General features: G+C 44.8%; 1 protein-coding gene across 3 annotated transcripts in view; it reads right to left on the bottom strand.

The window, feature by feature from the left end:
• The window catches only part of Nrp2 (neuropilin 2), a 122087-nt gene that overhangs the window by 75154 nt on the left and 29667 nt on the right, over positions 1 to 17266 (bottom strand). For all 3 annotated transcript variants that reach the window (XM_090354672.1, XM_090354673.1, XM_090354674.1), the window contains exons 3-6: positions 9984 to 10165; positions 2849 to 3079; positions 1731 to 1886; positions 192 to 361 (exon numbers count right to left, since the gene is read on the bottom strand). In XM_090354672.1, coding sequence (XP_090210798.1) covers positions 192 to 361; positions 1731 to 1886; positions 2849 to 3079; positions 9984 to 10165 — 739 coding nt within the window. The remainder of the gene's footprint in view (positions 1 to 191; positions 362 to 1730; positions 1887 to 2848; positions 3080 to 9983; positions 10166 to 17266) is intronic.

Genomic DNA, 17266 nt, shown 5'->3' with positions numbered 1-17266 from the left:
CCAACACAGAATACAGCACAGTACCCAGCTTAGTCTTTTTGGTGTGTGTGTGTGTGTGTGTGTGTGTGTGTGTGTGTGTGTGTGTGTGTGTGTGTGTGTGTGTCCATCCTTCCTCCATTTCTGTTGAGAGCCATATCACTGCCCCATCAACACATCTAGTTTGCACATGCCCTGGTATCTTGAGTAAGTACCTGAAGATATTCTTTATTAGAATCCAAGTTTGGGGTCCAGCCATTGTCATCACCATGGAGCCGGCTCTGTTGAGGGGTCCACCTTCCATCAGAGTAAGCAGATGAAGCACTGATTTGCTCATTAGCAATCCGGCCAGATTCCATTCCCAGAGGGACGTTGCACTGAAAGTCTGAGGGAATGAAGAAAGTCAAGGTGCAGAGTTAGGCATCTCAACATCAAATCCTTAGACCTGCCAAGCACTGCCTGATTCTAGAGACATTTTAGGAACAAGTCCTTCTTTGTAGGCACTGCCTCAATAGAAACTCTAATTACTTAATCACATGAAAACACACACACACACACATACACACACACATACACACACACAAAACAAAACCATATTATGCCACAGAACCTGACAACACCTCTGGGTCTGAAACTAAATTGGACCTAAAAAGAAATTAGATGATGGATAAATAAGAATCATCATACAAATTAAAAATACTATCTACAACGTAAGAACGTTCCTGCTTTGGGCTACGGATGCTCTCAGATGCCAGATGCACCAGCAACACAGGTGAACATGAGCTAGATTCATGGCAATTTGGGTGGGCTGAACCGTCGTGGGAAGTCTGCTTTATTAACGCATACCCAGAAGGCACATTTGCATGTCTCTCTCTTCTACCCAACTGTCTCGTGCACAGAAGATAGACATTACAAAGCATAAAGGCCTGTTTGGAGGAAACCTTTCTGGGAACACACGTGTGTCACTCTCCACTCTCCTACACTACGTGTCTGGGTAAACAGATCCAGAAAGCCCTCCCTCCCAGTGGCCTTGTGCCATCAGCTAAATTGCTGTTCTCCATATGGACACTGTGGTTGCAGGTCAGTATTTGCATATGCCTATGTTTGATAAGGTCCAGCAATCTTTTTCAAGTATCAAATCTGCCCTTCATCTCTGTGACTGCACTGGCCGTTTGTAGAATGGGTATAGTTTGCCATGCTGTTTCTTTGTTTCTTTGTTATTCTGTCTTTTATAAACTGTTTGATGAAGATATATACATATATATATATGTGTATATATATATATATATGTATATATCTCCCAGAGCAGAACCTAGCTACTTTGTAGTAAGCTGGATTGCCATATCTGTAGTTACATAGATGGTGAGATGTCTGCAATTACAGGAAGGTTCTTTAGCTCTTACTATCCTTAAATTACTTCTCTCTTCCTTCCAGAGATCATCTGGGTTTCTAAGGTGATGTAGTCACATGTCTAAAGCATGTGGCTAAGAGCAGCTGGGTTGAGGATAGAGCTCAGGACTAGAGATTGATAGCCTGGGCTGCAGGTTCCATGACAGCAGAGCCAGAACAGTACTTTTTGATGCTTTGCACAGTGCTCCGCCCATAACAGGAGGACGTGGTACCCATCTCTGAATTCAGAGGCCACCATGTTTGTCATGCTGCCTTCTCTTCTCACAGAGGTGAACTCTTCACCTATAACCCCTTCCTGGCCTTGGTAGGAAGACAGAGAGGAGGTTCCCAAATGGCCAACTTACTCTCTAGTGGCTCTTGGTGGACCAGGTTGTAACGTGCAGAGAAGCCATCCTTAGCCACTGCCATGTCTGTGTGAAAGGTCAAGGAGAGGATCCCTGTGGATGATCGGAGCTCCGATGGTGTTCTGGTTCCACAGTACCTGCCAATCAGGGGGCCAACTGAACAGACAAGACAAAGAGAGAGCACTGGTCACCAGGACTCCAAACTTAATTTTCAATACATTTTTCCATCCATCCTACCAAGACACAATACTCAATCAAGCATCACTGCGTGTGCCTGGCCATAAAAACCGAAGACGTGCTTTCAGAATGATGCTGAGTATTTTTTCTTGTACATTAAAAACTACTTTCACTGAGCTGGCTTCATTCTGTTCTTCTAGCCCTGGGAGATGGGCCAGAAAGGTATCATTATAATACCTGCTCTGCAGAGGAAGAAATTGAATTTCAGATAGGTCATCTAATGTTTCTTTACACATACTGCTAGGAAATAGCAAAGCCGGGACTCAAACTCTGGTTTCTCGACTAAATTGCGTGCTTCTCCCAGGAGATGAAATTCCTCTTGCTTAGTCATCACATCTTCTTTGTATTGGAAAATACTCAAATCACAACAAAAGTGAACACTGACAGCCTCTCCCCGACATGCACATTTCTCTTGGCTTTGAGGGTAGTATCTTCTCAACCTCTATCTACAACTAGCTTAATAAAAAATAACATTATAGTGATAGTAATAATGATGATAATGTCATTATATGATTAAGAAGCAGAAAGATTAAGCAACTTGTCAACTTGGTCATTCCGGTACTAAGTCCTTGGGGTTGGCTATTGAATCACCTTCTATCCTGATAACTGAGCATGGAAAGAATACCACCAATTCTTTGTCATCCCCATCCTTTACCAAGTATCTACTTAGTCTCCTATCTTTCTCTAAAGAAAGTACCTTCAAGCAAGTAGACTATCTTCAGGTAATTTTTCTAGAACCATCCTTGAAAGAGAAAAGCCATTGGGGATTCCCTAAGAACTAAGGATCTCTGAAGTCTGTTCTCCCTTCTCCTCATGACTGAAGCAATTCATAGGCAAAGGCCAGGACCGAGAGTGCCTGTGACAGCGACATCATCACTCACCATGCGGAATGCCATCCCAGATGTCCAGCCAATCATATTTGCAGTCTCCCTCTCCGACCTGCAATGGGTCATGCTCCAGGTCAAAGGTCAAAAACTGTAGGATGATCTCCATTTTGGGTCTGGCCAGGATGGTAAAGGTACAGTCCAAGTTGTGTGGGTACTTGTCAGGAAAACCAGGGGATTCAATGGTCCCATTAGGGCTGGTGAAGTTTTTGGAACAATCCTCAGAGCCTGTGTGTCAAAGAGAACCATAGCATTAAGAGAAAGCCTTTTTTTTTTTTTTGCTATCTCTGACATATGGGTTATTTGGACCCAAATCTCCTCATTCACAAGGTTGTTATTGCTCTCCTAGTGGCTCTTGGGGTAGCATGCTCCTCCTATCTGAGTTCCATGCCCTCAAGCCAGGCCCTCATTAGGACAAAAATTAGGGAGGCCCTGTAGATTCAACTAAGAGTAGCCATTGGGGAATTGGGGGGGGGGTAGACTAGAGGGTGGAAAGAAGTGTGTGTGTGTGTGTGTGTGTGTGTGTCTGTGTGTCTGTGTGTCTGTGTGAGAGTGAATTCTCTTGAACAGAGGAACAGAGTCTTCTTTCTCAATCACTCAGCTGCTCACTCCAGAAATGTAAGTTATTTCAATCCTTAAGGAAGACTTGCTTGTTGCCAGCAGGGAAAACAATGTCTGCTCTTATTTATTGCTGACCTCAACACTAGCCCCTATTGTACCACAGCTAGCTAAAGTGCCCCTTCTCTCTCCAAGATCCAAGGTGCCCGAGGGGAGGGGCAAAGGGGAGCTCGGGTCTCATTCATGTCATGACTATATTAAAACGAGCTGCTCTGTAGTGGTCAGACAATTAACAATCGATGTTTTTTAGCTGGTTGATCGCAGCGGGATGTTGGGGATGTTAAGGCCGTGCTAGTCGCAAGTTTGGAAAAATGCAGCAGCTTATTGACATTTGGAGGGCTTCTGTTCCTTTGTGGCAGGGATAGCCTTGTCTCTCCCCTAAGCTCTGTGCGTCTCCTTGCCAGTGACACACAGAAGCATCCTGATTAAATTCACAGCCTGGCAGAGGCTTGGATAGCAACAGGAACAGTAAGAGGATTACAACCACCATATCTAATACCTCTAGGTGGAGTCATATTCAAAGACCCCTCTTTGGGCTTTAAAACCAGCCTCCATTTGCCAAAGAAGAACCATGGATGGGATTTGGCAACAGGGACACGCCAGGCCCTAGAGACCCTCCAAATCAACAGAGAGCAAGATCTGGTGTTGTCGATGTAAATGCATAACAATTGCAAATGGATTCATTCACTATTTGGAATTCTAAAATAAGAAAAGGAAGCAGGATTTATAAAAAGGCACCCTAAGTGCTGGGAGTATGGCCCAGTGGTAGAGTGCTTGCCTAGCATGCACGAAAACCTGGGTTAGATTCTTTGGTACCACATACATAGGAAAAAGCCGGAAGTGGTGCTGAGGCTCAAGTGGTAGAGTGCTAGCCTTGAGAAAGTCCAAGCCCTGAGCTCAAGCCCAGGACTGGTGGCAAAAAAAAACAAAAACAAAAACAAAACAACAACAACAACAAAAAAACACCCTAAGCATGAAGAGATTAAAAAAAAATCCACAGAAATTTTAATCAATCAGGAAGCATCTTCTGGGGATGGTGGTGAAATGTAACTATGTGATATCAGTATGCTGACCTTAGCACACAACCATGTCTTTTTCTGCAGGTCTTGTCTCTTCACTGATGATGGCTTTCTGGAAAGCTGCATGTCTCAACTGGGAAAATGTACTATGCAGATCAGCGGGAGAGGGGAGGTCTTTCAACTTTCTTTTTAGCTTGGAGGGACAGGAAATCCCAATATCCCTACTTATCTATTAGTCTATGGCCCCCTTGAGTGGCAGCCTTGGCCAAGTGAGAATGGAGGAGACCTGAGCAAGCACTAGCCTTCATGAGTTGTTTGGGAGCTCTGGGTACCTCACTGTAGAGGCTCTGCACTCCATCATTCACAGGCAGGAGACCCAGGGTTGTGAGGGGGCAACTGGGCTCAGAGGGAGGAGCTGGAGTGGCCTCCATCTCCAGCTTTATTTACTATAGGCCTCCAACTTCTGAGGGCCTCCTCCTGGGCCCAGGATGGAGATGATGCAATTGGGCAAAGCCAAGCCAGCTGGCAGGTCTTCAGGATTCTCCCCCCCCAACCCCAGGAATTTGGAAAAGGTTAGAGTTTAAGGCTGCTATGCAATGCTCCTCACATGTTAGCCACTTAGTGAGCCTCAAAGAAGGCTGGGTGGAAATTAACTCTCTATTCACAACTGGCTTGAGAGGGAGGAAAGACATCCTGACTACCCCTCCTAAAGCAGGCTCCATTGTCATTCTCTTAGAAAGCTAGGGGAATCTCTAACCCCCTGGGGCAGGGGGATTTATGGAGGAATCTCATTACTGGGTCCTTCTCTTTATTGGGGGTGGGGTACCAATGCCTCCACTGATAACTAGTGAGCCCAAGTCAGGCCTGGAGGATGAGAGAATTCTATTCAGTTTCCAGAGTTCTGAATCCTGCATTCAACTAGAGGAAGTTTTTCAACTTTTGATAATTAGCAGGAAGTGTCAACCTTAGGATTTAAGCATCCCCTAACCCCTAAAAATGTAGCTGACTGATATGACTAGAAATGGCATTATTCTCTGGCTTCTTTTAAATCAGGTAGGAAAGCTTTTATCCAGCTTTATCTTTGTGTATACGTGTGTGTGTGTGTGTGTGTGTGTGTGTGTGTGTGTGTGTGTGTGTGTGTGTGTGTGTTGGTACTGATGCTTGAATTCAGGGCCAGGTGCTGTCTCTTGGTTTTTTTACTCAAGGCCAACATTCTACCATTAGAACCACAGCTCTGCTCAGGCTCTTTGGTGGTTAATTGGAAATAAAAGTCTCATGAACTTTCCTACCCAGGTTGACTTGGAGTCTCAAGTCTCAGATTTTGGCCTCCCGAGTTGCAAGCATTATAGATATGAATTCCAGTGCCAGGCTTGTTTTATTTTGTGTGTGTGTGTGTGTGTGTGTGTGTGTGTGTGTGTGTGTGTGTTGAACTCTGTCCCTGAGCTCTTCAGCTCAAGGCTACCCCTGGAGACACAGCACCACTTTTGTTTTTTTAGTGGTTAATTGGAAAAAGTCTCATGGACTTTAATACCCAGGTTGGCTTTGAACCGCGATCATCACTCTGCCTGGCCTCTTCTGCTCTGCTTCTGCTTCTGCCAGTCGTGGGGACTGAACTCAGGTCCTGAGAACTGTCCTTGGGCTTTCTTAGGGCTAGAACTCTACTACTTGAGCCCCAGCACTACCTCCAGCTTTTTTTCTATGTATGTGGTACCAAGGAATCGAAGCCTGGTCTTCGTACATGCTAGGCAAGCACTCTACCACTAGACCAAATTCCCAGCCCTCAAACTTGTTTATTAAGCTCATACTTTTCATCTCTAATTGCACCACAGTCAAGGCATCAGAGTGGAAGTTGAATGTCCAATGTTGAGAAAAGGAGACGAAAATTGAGTTATACAGAAATCTGACTAACCCAAGATCCTTTTCTGCAATGTGTTGAAAAGATAAAATTTACAAAAGAACAACTCAGTCAACAAATATTCAAGTCTTTCCCTTGCTAAGCCTGTCCATAGAAGTCAGAGGTTTGGGTTGCAGTGAATGATTTTATAACAAAGAATGGTGGGGTGAGAATGCTCAGTTCATGTTCACCACTATACATGGGATAACTTTGCTAGCAGAAACTGTACGTAGAAAGATGTTAAAACTGCAGTGTTTTTTTTTTTATCTAAAGTTGCCCACAGATGGTAAATTCAGGTAAACCCTTAATTCCGGCATGGAGTAGTGGGTGCCTCAGGTTTGTTTCCTGTGTCTATAAATGGCATTACCCATTTCACTTTCAGATATGCCACTGGGCACCAGAAGAAAAAGCCAGATTTTGAACTCTGGTCCAAGAAGCATTGAAAAAAAAATGACCACAATATATTTTCCACAGATTCTGTTTCCAGTGTCACTTTTCAAGTTATTTAGTCCTTCTTCTAGTCTTCTCAGGATTTGATGATTGGAAATTGCTTAAGCTTGGGAGTTGTTTGGGCTTACTCTTCTCTTGGTGCATCACCATGGTCTGGTAAGATAGAGGATCTTTGATACCTCATGAAGTGCAAACATAGGCTCTCTACTGCAGCCACGGGTCTTCTCTAGGTCCTCACACTGTGACGATGTATCTGTCACTATAATTCTGCAATGCAGCTTCCAGAGTGCTCTTATGGATATTTGAATATCTGTGTTTATAGTTTCCCTCTTCGTTCATTTTATAAACCCGACTAGCAAACATAGCCGTGTTTGTTTGGATTTCTTCAGCATGTCCACCCATTTCTTTCATGTTCTGTGAATGTGTATTTTCTCTCAGGACTGCAGTCGTGGAAATATGGGTAGAAGACGTGGCACTTAGAAGGCCACAAGCCTTTCCAAACTTTTTAGGTTAGACTACTGCTTCCTTGTACATTCTGTACATTCCGTGTGTGTGTGTGTGTGTGTTTGTGTGTGTGTGTGTATGTGTGTATTGGTACTAGGCTTGACCTCAAGACCTAGATGCTATCTATCCTTTGGGACACAGCTCCACTTTCAGCTTTGTGATGGTTAATTGGAGATAGAGTCTCACAAATTTTCCTGCCAGGACTATCTTTGTACCAGGATCCTTAGATCTCAGCTTCCTGGGTAGCTAGAAATATAGGTGTGAGCCTTTGTGTGTGTGTGTGTGTGTGTGTGTGTGTGTGTGTGTGTGTTCATGTGTTCTGTATGGCTCATGTACATGGGCAGGTAGGGATGGCCCCATGGAGGCCCCTGGACTCACACACACAGAAACGTAGGTTGTTGGTAGTAGCTACTCAGGGCAACAGGCTCTTCTAGAGGTGATCCTAGACATTAGAGCAGGGTACCCCATTGCTTCAGGCTCAAACCCCCCATCTTTGTTGGCTGCCACCATTGTATTTAGGCTGTTTACAAACTTGCTGCTCCTTCAGAATTCTATTTCAACGTGTCACAAGAAGGGCTGAATTATGATGCCCTCTTGTGTGTTACCTTTTCATATCGTCCTTTCAACTTTGTATGATAGATTGAGTTAACATTCCTGTTTTATTTCTTGTGGCTTTCTGGAGAATGTGGCATCATGCCTCATAAAATACTGAGTTGGGAGACATTGAGATCAGCGATGAGCTGTCATTGCCCTGCTCACCCTTGCTCTGACTTTCCTCCGTCCGCTGCCCAGAAGGACTTGTTTGGGTGATTTCCCTTTCACAGTTAGACTCCGCTGCTGAGTGATAGCTTTAGTTACCATGCTATCTGATAGACTCCAGAAAGCTAGTCCCTTAGTGGCTCTCTCGTTTTTATGCCCACCACCTCTCAATTAGATACACTGAAGGTTCACACACTAGTCTCCTCCACTAGCAGAGACCAATGCTTTGTTCTAGCTCTTCCCTCTGCTCTCTTCCCACTTTTCCTAGAAGAGGCATCAGCAGAACAGATGGCATTGGTCTGCATTTTGCACAAAAATCAAGGGATATGGGCCAAGCTACTTGGGGACCTCAAACTAGGCTGAGCCCTGGACACACAAGCTTTTAGTTCCTGGGACCTCACTGCAACCCGAAGTACAAAAAGCCAACATGGAATCTTCCGGGTCCTGTGTCCTGTGACTGCACAGGCTCCTACTCTGGTACAATACAATTCTCCTGACCCCACCCCTTCATTTGATTTCACCATCTCAGGCAGACAAATTAGACAAATATTTAGACAGAGTGATATAAAAAGTGCTTTCAGCAGCTACCACTTCCTTTCAAGAACTGTTTAATGAAAAAGAAAATATATATGAATAGTTTCCCTCACACTGAACTCAACAGGCGCCGGTCTTAGGTCTCTTGTTGACAGGGCTACAGATTCCCCTGGAACCAAATCCTGTCTGTGAGATGTAAAACTTAGGCTACTGCAGAATAAAGATGGTGCAGAAGCCTCTGTGGTGGGAAGCCAGACAGGGTGGGATCAAGGCCCACAAGGATCAGACAGGGTGGGTTAAAGGCCTCCTTTAACCTTCACATAGGAAGCACCATTGGTTCAACAGAGGGGCAGCTACATGGAGACTGTAGGTGTGGATGCTGAAGCAGTGTCCTGTGAATAGGAGTCCTCTTTACCCAGTCAAGGAAATGAGCTCTGACCTATATTCTTTGGACCTAAAGGAATCTAAGTTTGGGGGTGGGAGGGTGCCAATGAAATCAGTCAACTCAAAAGAAGAGCCGGGTACCCGTGGCTCATGTCTGTAACTCCTGAGATTTGAAGATTGTGGTTTGAAGCCAGCTCAGGCAGACAAATCCAAGAGATTCCAAGTAGCCAGCAAAAAGTCAGAAGTGGAGGTGTGATTCAAATGGTGGAGCACTAAATGATAGTCTCAAGCAGAAAAAAGCTAAGGAATGGTCTCTATGCCCTGGGTTCAGCTCTACTCCAAGGAGAAGGAAGAGAAGAAGGAGGAAGAGGAGGAGGAAGAGGGGGGAGGAGGAGAGCAACAACAACAAGATTCTCTGCCTCTTTTTCTGCTATTTTCTTGATTGCTTTCACTACCCTGTGGCAAGAAGGGGCTCACTGTATAGAAGTGGTAAACTAGATCACCAAGGAGAATGTCTAGATGTATTTTTTTTTTTTTTGCCAGTCCTGGGCTTGAGCTCAGGGCCTGAGCACTGTCCTTGGACTTTCTCAAAGTTAGAGCTCTACCACTTGAGCCTCAGCACCACTTCTGGCTTTTTTTCTATGCATGTGGTACCGAGGAACCGAACCCGGGCCTTCGTGCATGCTAGGCAAGCACTTTAACCACTAGGCCAAACTCCCGGCCCCTGAGCTTAATTTTTTTAAAGACAAAACTCTTTTTCCATCTATCTGCTCATCCTTTCTCCATTGCCCTCCTCTCCCCCAGCCCCATTGGTGCTTGGTCTGCCCCATCAAGTTGAATGACAGCTCGGCTTTTCATCTCAAGTGCTCCAGGTAGACCATGAATGAACCTCTCCCCCCAACCCTTACCACCTTACTCCACCCACTAGCCGGGGCTCCTCCTCCCACTCCCAGGGGCAGAGCCCACTGACCTGTCTTGAAGATCTCATAGCGCAGTGAGAAGCCTGCCCCCTGCCGGGCATAGTCGGAAGTGAACTTGATGTAGAGCGTAGAACCCGAGGAGATGATGGTGGGCGGAGCGATGTTCCCACAATGCTTGCCCAGAAGGTCGGCAGACTCACTGTCTCCATCCCGAATCTCAATGAAGTCATACCTAGGAGTGGGCCAAGACGGGCAGGGGAGAAAGAAAGATCAGAGTGAGATGGGAAGGGCTGCTGCTTCAGCTCTCCTCGTCCATTTACAGGCGGCCAGGTGTTTCCCAGTGATAAACAAAGGCCATACTGTGCTTGTTGGGCAGATTGGCAAACAAACCTGGGAGGATGCTTGGTCAGAGTCACAGGGTGAATGAGTGCAGGGGTGGGAGGTCTTATCTCTGGTGCACATAAAAGAGACAGCAACCATACCATCAAAGATCTCACAACAAGAACTGTTTTCTTCCTTGGGTGACACATTTATTTTTTTTTTAATTTCCACGATCATCTTAGATTCTGCTTAACTCTGGGTGGTGACCTTTTGAGCATCAATGTCTTCATCTGTTAAGATTAGGAAACTATCCTGAAGACTGACTGGTATTGGATATGGACTGAGTAAAGGACCCATAAGGGGAGGCTAGGCACTGTGCTACGTACATTGAGGATGTTTAGAAGCTTTTCTCCTTTTCTTTTGGCATTACTAGACCTTGAACTCAGGGGCTCATGCTTGCTTGGCAGTCATTCTGCCTTTTAAGCGGAGTTGTTAGCTTTATTTTGCTTTTCAATTATTTTTCAGATAGGTTGTTAGGTTTTTGCCCAGGGTTCCTCCTATCTATGCTGCCTATATAGCTGACACCACAGGCATGCAACAACATGCCCATATTTGTTGGTTGCAATGTAGTTCCCCTTACTTTTTGCCTAGGCTGGCCTGGGATCCTACCTGGAATAACAAGAGTAAGCCACTACCATGCCATGCCATGTTTATCATCCTCATCCCTGCTTTTCTTATTTTTTAATGGATGGGGACCACCATCCATTAAAAAATAAGGGTAGTGGGAGCCAACTCTTCCCGTAGATGATAGTCTGAGAAGATCAGCAGTGTTTAGTCAACAACATGTTTTAGAAAGGAATCAGCATGCTGTCAGATAATAAAAACATTTCTTTAAAAGCTGGAATGCATTCCTGGGAATCCAGTGTCTGAACACACCCATTATCCTCTGAGGGAGGCTGGGGCTGGTCATGGGGCTTGAACTCAGGGTCTGGGTGCTCTCCCTAAGCTACTTCTTCTTCTTCTTCCTCCTCTTCTTTCCTCCTCCTCCTCCTCCTCCTCCTCCTCCTCCTCCTCCTCCTCCTCCTCCTCTTTCTCCTCCTCCTTCTTCTTCTGGTGGGTCCTGGGGTCCTGGGTCCTGTCCTTGAGCTCTTCAGCTCTAGGCTACCACCCTACCCTTGAACCAAGCGCCACTTCCGGTTTTCTGGAGGTTAATGGAGATGAGTCTCGGGTCCTTTTGTGCCCTGGCTGATCCTCAAATCTCAGCCTCCTGAGTAGCTAGGATTACAGGTGTGAGCCACCGTGCCAGGTTACTAAGCTTCTTTTACTCAAGGCTAATGCCCTATCACTGTAACCACAAAGCCACTTGTAGATTTTTCTGAGTACTTTGTTGGAGATAAGAGTCTCACAGCCTTTCCTGCTCAGGCTGGCTTTGAACAGTGGTCCTCAGATCTCAGCCTCCTGAGTAGCTAGGATTACAGGTGGGAGCCACCAGCACCTGGCCTCTCAGTTCCTTTAATACAGAATCTAACTGCCCTGCTGTTGTGGGAAGATGCTGCAGAGCCTTTCTGAGCCTGGTATGTACATTGACATCTTGACAGTCCCACTGTTTAGTGTGAGTTCTGGCCATCACACAGTGCACTCTCTGCTCCTTTCTGGTGCCAGGGAATACTTTTGTCACAGCTGTTAGGGAAGGAAATTTCTTCCCCATCAACTGAAGCTCCCTTCAGATTTTATTTGCTAAAACACATTCATCTCTCTTTTCCTCCCCCCTCTTTGTCTATTTATTTGGCATCACCCTTTAACACATGAGAAATCTCTTCCTTGTAGGTAGAGAAAGTGGGTGGCCATGTGGCTCTCCTCCTGCTGTTGGCTCCTGTCACACACTGGTCTGTGTATAGTGAATGCTTCCATAAGTGCCTGCCTAGAGCTAGAGAGTTGTGGAGGCCTCGCTAGAGCCCTTGAGAGTTACATTTCAGAGTGCTTATCCACCTCCAAATAAATGCGACTGTGAAAGAAGAATGAGAAGACCAGGAGTACTTCATTCCAAGAATCCAGAGGATCAGCTCCTGCCCAGGAAGCAGAATTATGCTGGGTGAGGTCCAGCGCAGAAGAGAGCAGCCCACCCCACCCCCGACCCACCCACGGGACCCATGGAGAGAAGAGCAAATGGAGAAAGTCCCAGGGTGGGGCAATCTGCTCTGGTCAGGGATTTCAATGTGGAAAATGGCTGTGACTTTGAAAACAGGCTTCCTCATTTCTAAAACAGAAGTATAAAGATACTTCATTTGTTCTCAGGGGAAACTCCAGGAACTTCTGGAAAACCCCTCCTGCTGTTTCTATCCAGAGGTTACATGCTGTCCCCAGTCATAATCAGCTGAGCAAGGATGACAGTTCAGCAGCTTGCTAGCACACAGGTGGAAAACCCTTCCACCCCACTGCTTCATTAGGCATGTCCCCAGGCTCTGTGGGGAAAGACCTCCAAGTCCTGGAAGGAGACCAGGCAGGGTTTGGATTCCTGCTAGGCCACTTGGGTGCCCTCAGTAAGGGAGAGAACCTTTCTAAGCCTCAGAAATGTGGGAAAACGAGGGCCCTTTGGAACTTCCTCCATCTTCCCAGGGATGAGATTTATATGAGCAAATCTAACCTACGTGAGGTACATGGGTTAATACCACATTGAGTAGCCCTGTGTGTGCTCAAGAAGGCTAACTGCGGGTAGATGGCTGTAGAGAAGATAGCTGCTTAGAGAGGAAGGGAAGGAGGGAGGAAGAGAGGGAGAGAACAAGGTATAGAGGCGTCATATAAGTAAAATATAAATCTGCTGAAACATTTTGGAAGGCATTCTTTGAGCAAATGTGACACAAGTTAACATGTTCATAGCCGTTCATCTAGAAGTTCACCTGTGAGAAATTCTTCCTAAGAAAATAATAAGACAATTGTGCAAAGATGTATATGCATCTTTTGTGCATTTTTAAAAAGCATATGAAGTAAGAAGATTCTTCATTTATAAATAGCATCATGTTGGAAAAAACTAACCATAGAGGGCAAGTAAATCAATTTTGGTACATTTATGAAATGAAATATTGGCTGTGAGAATAAAGAGTGCTTCAAGTCTAATTTTTTTGTTTTTGTAGAAAGTGTTTGTGATATACTGTTTAAAAAGAACAGGTTTTTTTAATGCTTAAAAATACATACTTATATTTCTTTACATAAACCTACAGAAAACATCTGGATAACTATCTATTAAAATACGAACAGTGGTTAAATGCATAGATGGGAGGGTAATTTTGCTTTCTTCTTTCTACTCTTCTATATCTGAATTATTTATTATAAGTCTACATTTCTTTAATAAGCCAAAATTTACAAAATAGAGCTGCTTCCACTAAGATTTCTTTTCTTTTCTTTCTTTCTTTCTTTCTTTCTTTCTTTCTTTCTTTCTTTCTTTCTTTCTTTGTTTTTGATGTAGAAAAACTGAGAAAAATAAGCTCTTAAGATTAAGCAGAGGAGGAAAGAAATTCACCATCACCACCACTGTCACCAGCATGTCACCAACCTGGAGTGAGGACTGAATGAGATATAGCTGGTCACAACGTCTAAAATACAGGTGGGAGGGGGGAGGGACATGGCCCACGCCCCCCCCCCAAAAAAAACTTAGAAACATTTCTTTTCTATTGGCCTTGTGTTGCTAGCTCCTCTGGAAGGAAAAAGAAGAGACCCTGCCATCCTACTGGCTTAGTCTTCCAAAGTGGGATGGCTTGTCAGGCTGCCCAATCACCCTGGTGTCATTCAGGGGATTAGCTGAGTCTGCCAGGAGGCAGGGCTATCCACAAACACCATCACTGCAAGCTTGACTCAATTTGCTCAATAGACAGCCCCATCCTTATTTGTAATGTAGCCAGCGACACACACATCCTTACATAGCTTCACCTGTATAGTATGAAAACCTCACTCCTTTACTGTCTCTCTGAGCTTATTAGTGAATGGACTCTTGCCCTTTCTTGGACTTGACAGAACAATTTAGATTTTCCTTTCTACCTGGTTTACTTCCATGAGAAATGTCCTGGAGTTCCAATTTGGGGCTGAACCTCCTCAACCTCCAGGGTCCCCATTGTGTCCCACTTAACCTTAAAAGCCTTCTGCCTGGTCACACTCCAAATGACATAGTGATTTCCATAGACAATGTGTCATTTACCTCCCTGTGACTGATTCATGTGGGGGAATTTTCTTCTTTATTATTATTAGAGATTTAGTAATCTCCTTAGAAGTTTCAATGTTGTCAGGTTCATTTGTGAAGAGATCAGGCAAAAGTTTTGGAAGTTTTGTGGCCTGGGAGTAAATACAGCTTTGCATCAGGTTTCCAATCTCCTGTGTTTGTTTGAAAAAAGAATATGGGTTACAGATTGACAGGATAGTCAAGTGGGATAAGTTGAAAAGCTTCTCTTAGAACTTATTAATCTCCCCCCCCCCGCCCAGTAGGCCCATATATACTAGCTAAGAGACATATTAACTGCAGTGTTTGTGTTTCATTCTTCATAATCTCACTCAAATGAAAAAATTCCTTGGAAAGCTTAAACACCACCTATTATTATTTTATTTATTTACTTATTTTCCTGAGTCAGAGTGGTCACTTCTACTCCTAGATATTCTTTTCTCTCCGAAAAAGTTTCCCCCCATGTCTCTTTCCTGATCTCCACAGATTCCGTCATCTGCGTGGGAAGCAATGGTCTAGAGAATGCTTTCTTAATCGTCTCACTCAACTTCAAAGTCTTCATTTCTTCTCTCCCAACCCACAGCTGGGGTGTGGGAATCTTGACAGTGGCATTAATTTTAAGAGTCCACAGGGGAGAGATGAAATAGCAACAATTTCACCTCTTCCTTCATCACTGGCAGACATGAGGAAAAGCTCTTTGGTGTCCGTCGCTCTGCCCACACTTGACACTTCCCAGCAGGCCAATGGAGCACATGTAGGAAGCCTCTCCAGTAAGGCCTTCACCAGAGCTAGATTAATTTCTGTCTGGGTCTGTCTCCTTAGGTCTCCTAAGTAAGAATGCTGTGCTCATCTATGGGATTTGGGGCTCTATATCCAAATGCTTGAGGCCATAACCTTTGTCAACAGGCAATGCCTTTTTTTTTTTTGGTCTGTTGTGGGACTTGAACTGTGACCCTGGGCACTGTCCCTGAGCGATTCAGATCAAGGCTACTGCTCTACCATGTTAAGCCACAGTGTCACTTCCAGTTTTCTGATGGTTAACTGGAAATAAGAGTCTCACAGTCTGTTGTGGCGGGGCTGGCTTTGAACCATGATCCTCAAATCTTAGCCTCCTGAGAAGCTAGGATTACAGGTGTGAGCTCCAGTGCCCTGCCACCTTCCTTCCTTCATGCTGCTTGCCTCATAGAACATTTAAGACATTTTAAAGATGAGCAAGCTATTTCCTCAGCCTTTGTACTTGCTCTTGCTCTGATTGCAGTATTCGTATAAGCCTTCCTTGTTCAGGGCTATTTGTTTCTCATCCTTTTGGCGTAAGTGCAAACATCACCTCTTCACAGATGTCTTCCCTGACCATTCATTTTAGATGGCACAGTCTTCTCTATCCTTCTTTTTGTTTCCCTCCCTCCTTCCTTCTCCCTCCCTGCTTCCCACCTCTTCCCTCTCTCTCCCTCCCCCCTCCCTCTCCCCTCCCCTCCCTCCCTCCCTTCCTTCCATCCTTCCATCTTTCCTTCCTTCCTTCCTTCCTTCCTTCCTTCCTTCCTTCCTTCCTTCCTTCCTTCCTTCCTTCCTTCCCTCTCTTTATGTGTCCGCATGTATGCACTCCAATACTGGGGCCTGAACTCAGGGCCTGAGCTTTGCCACTCAGCTTTTTGCACTCAAGGCTTCACTCTACCACACCTCTACTTCCGAGTTTTAGGTGATAAACTAGAAATAAGAGTCTCACAGACTTTCCTGCCTCAGCTGGCTTTGATCTGCAATCCTCAGCCTCCTGAATACCCAGGATTACAGGCATGAGACACAATCACCCAGCTTCTTATTTCTTTACTGGCTGTGACTGTCCTCTGGAATAGCCTTGTGTGTCTGTGTGTCTCCTTATTTATGATCCATCTCCTGCAGTAGACAGCAAGCACCATGGGCAAGGACTTGCCTGGGCTCTTTTGGATTTGGGATACTTGCTTGGTACCTGGCACAGAAGAGGAGTCAATGTTAGTGACAGTGATGGTGTGATAAGTGAATAAATGGATAAGAAACTTGAGGTTGGCGCTGGGTGTTGAGAAGACATGATCTGTGGTGACATTTTGAGGGGTTTGATGGGTTGGTCCATGTAGCCTCTACATTTGTGCCCCAACACATTCCATGAGCTATTCTGGTTATATCTGAAAACATAGATGTTGCCTCGTGACACACACAAAAACCCCCACAAAGCTAACATTTTTGCAGGGAAGAAACAGCTCATATCTTGCTGACAGCATTTTCACTATTAGCGGCAAACAAATCAACTATAATTAAAATGCTGTCAAAGTGATTTGAGAATTTTCTCACACTTTCAAAGTTCCATATTTCATGAGTAGATTATCCAGGCCAGAGAATTTACCACCTCCTGGAGTGCCTTTCTTCCAGGAAGCTCAAAGATGATGACAAACACTGTCTTATTAATCCTGATATTAAAATCTGCAGGGGAAAATTGGAGGAAAAGCCATCACGGTCATGTGCAAGTGCCCAACAAAGAAGCTACTAAAGATGGTAGCCTGTAGGGTGGGTCTGCCTGGTGCCCAGCTCACTGGTCAAATCAGGCCCAAAGCTAGGCCTCCTACTTTTGGGCTCAGCCTTTTTGGAGAAATCTTCTTGCTATTAGATCTTATCTTTTAAGAAGTACATTTTATTTCTTTATACTACTCCCATTTGTTGATACCACGCACTTCAGAAGCTAGCATATCAATGGGAAGGGCTCACATTTTACTGAGCAGTTACTGGCTCAGCTCTGGGTTTAGCTATTATATCATTTAATTCTGCATTAATACGTGC

This window comes from Megascapheus bottae, chromosome 21 (assembly GCF_031878675.1).
Source record: "Megascapheus bottae isolate mThoBot1 chromosome 21, mThoBot2.hap1, whole genome shotgun sequence".
Lineage (NCBI taxonomy): Eukaryota > Metazoa > Chordata > Mammalia > Rodentia > Geomyidae > Megascapheus > Megascapheus bottae.
The sequence above is the reverse complement of the archived record's forward strand: the minus strand, read 5'-3'. Positions and strand labels throughout refer to the sequence as shown.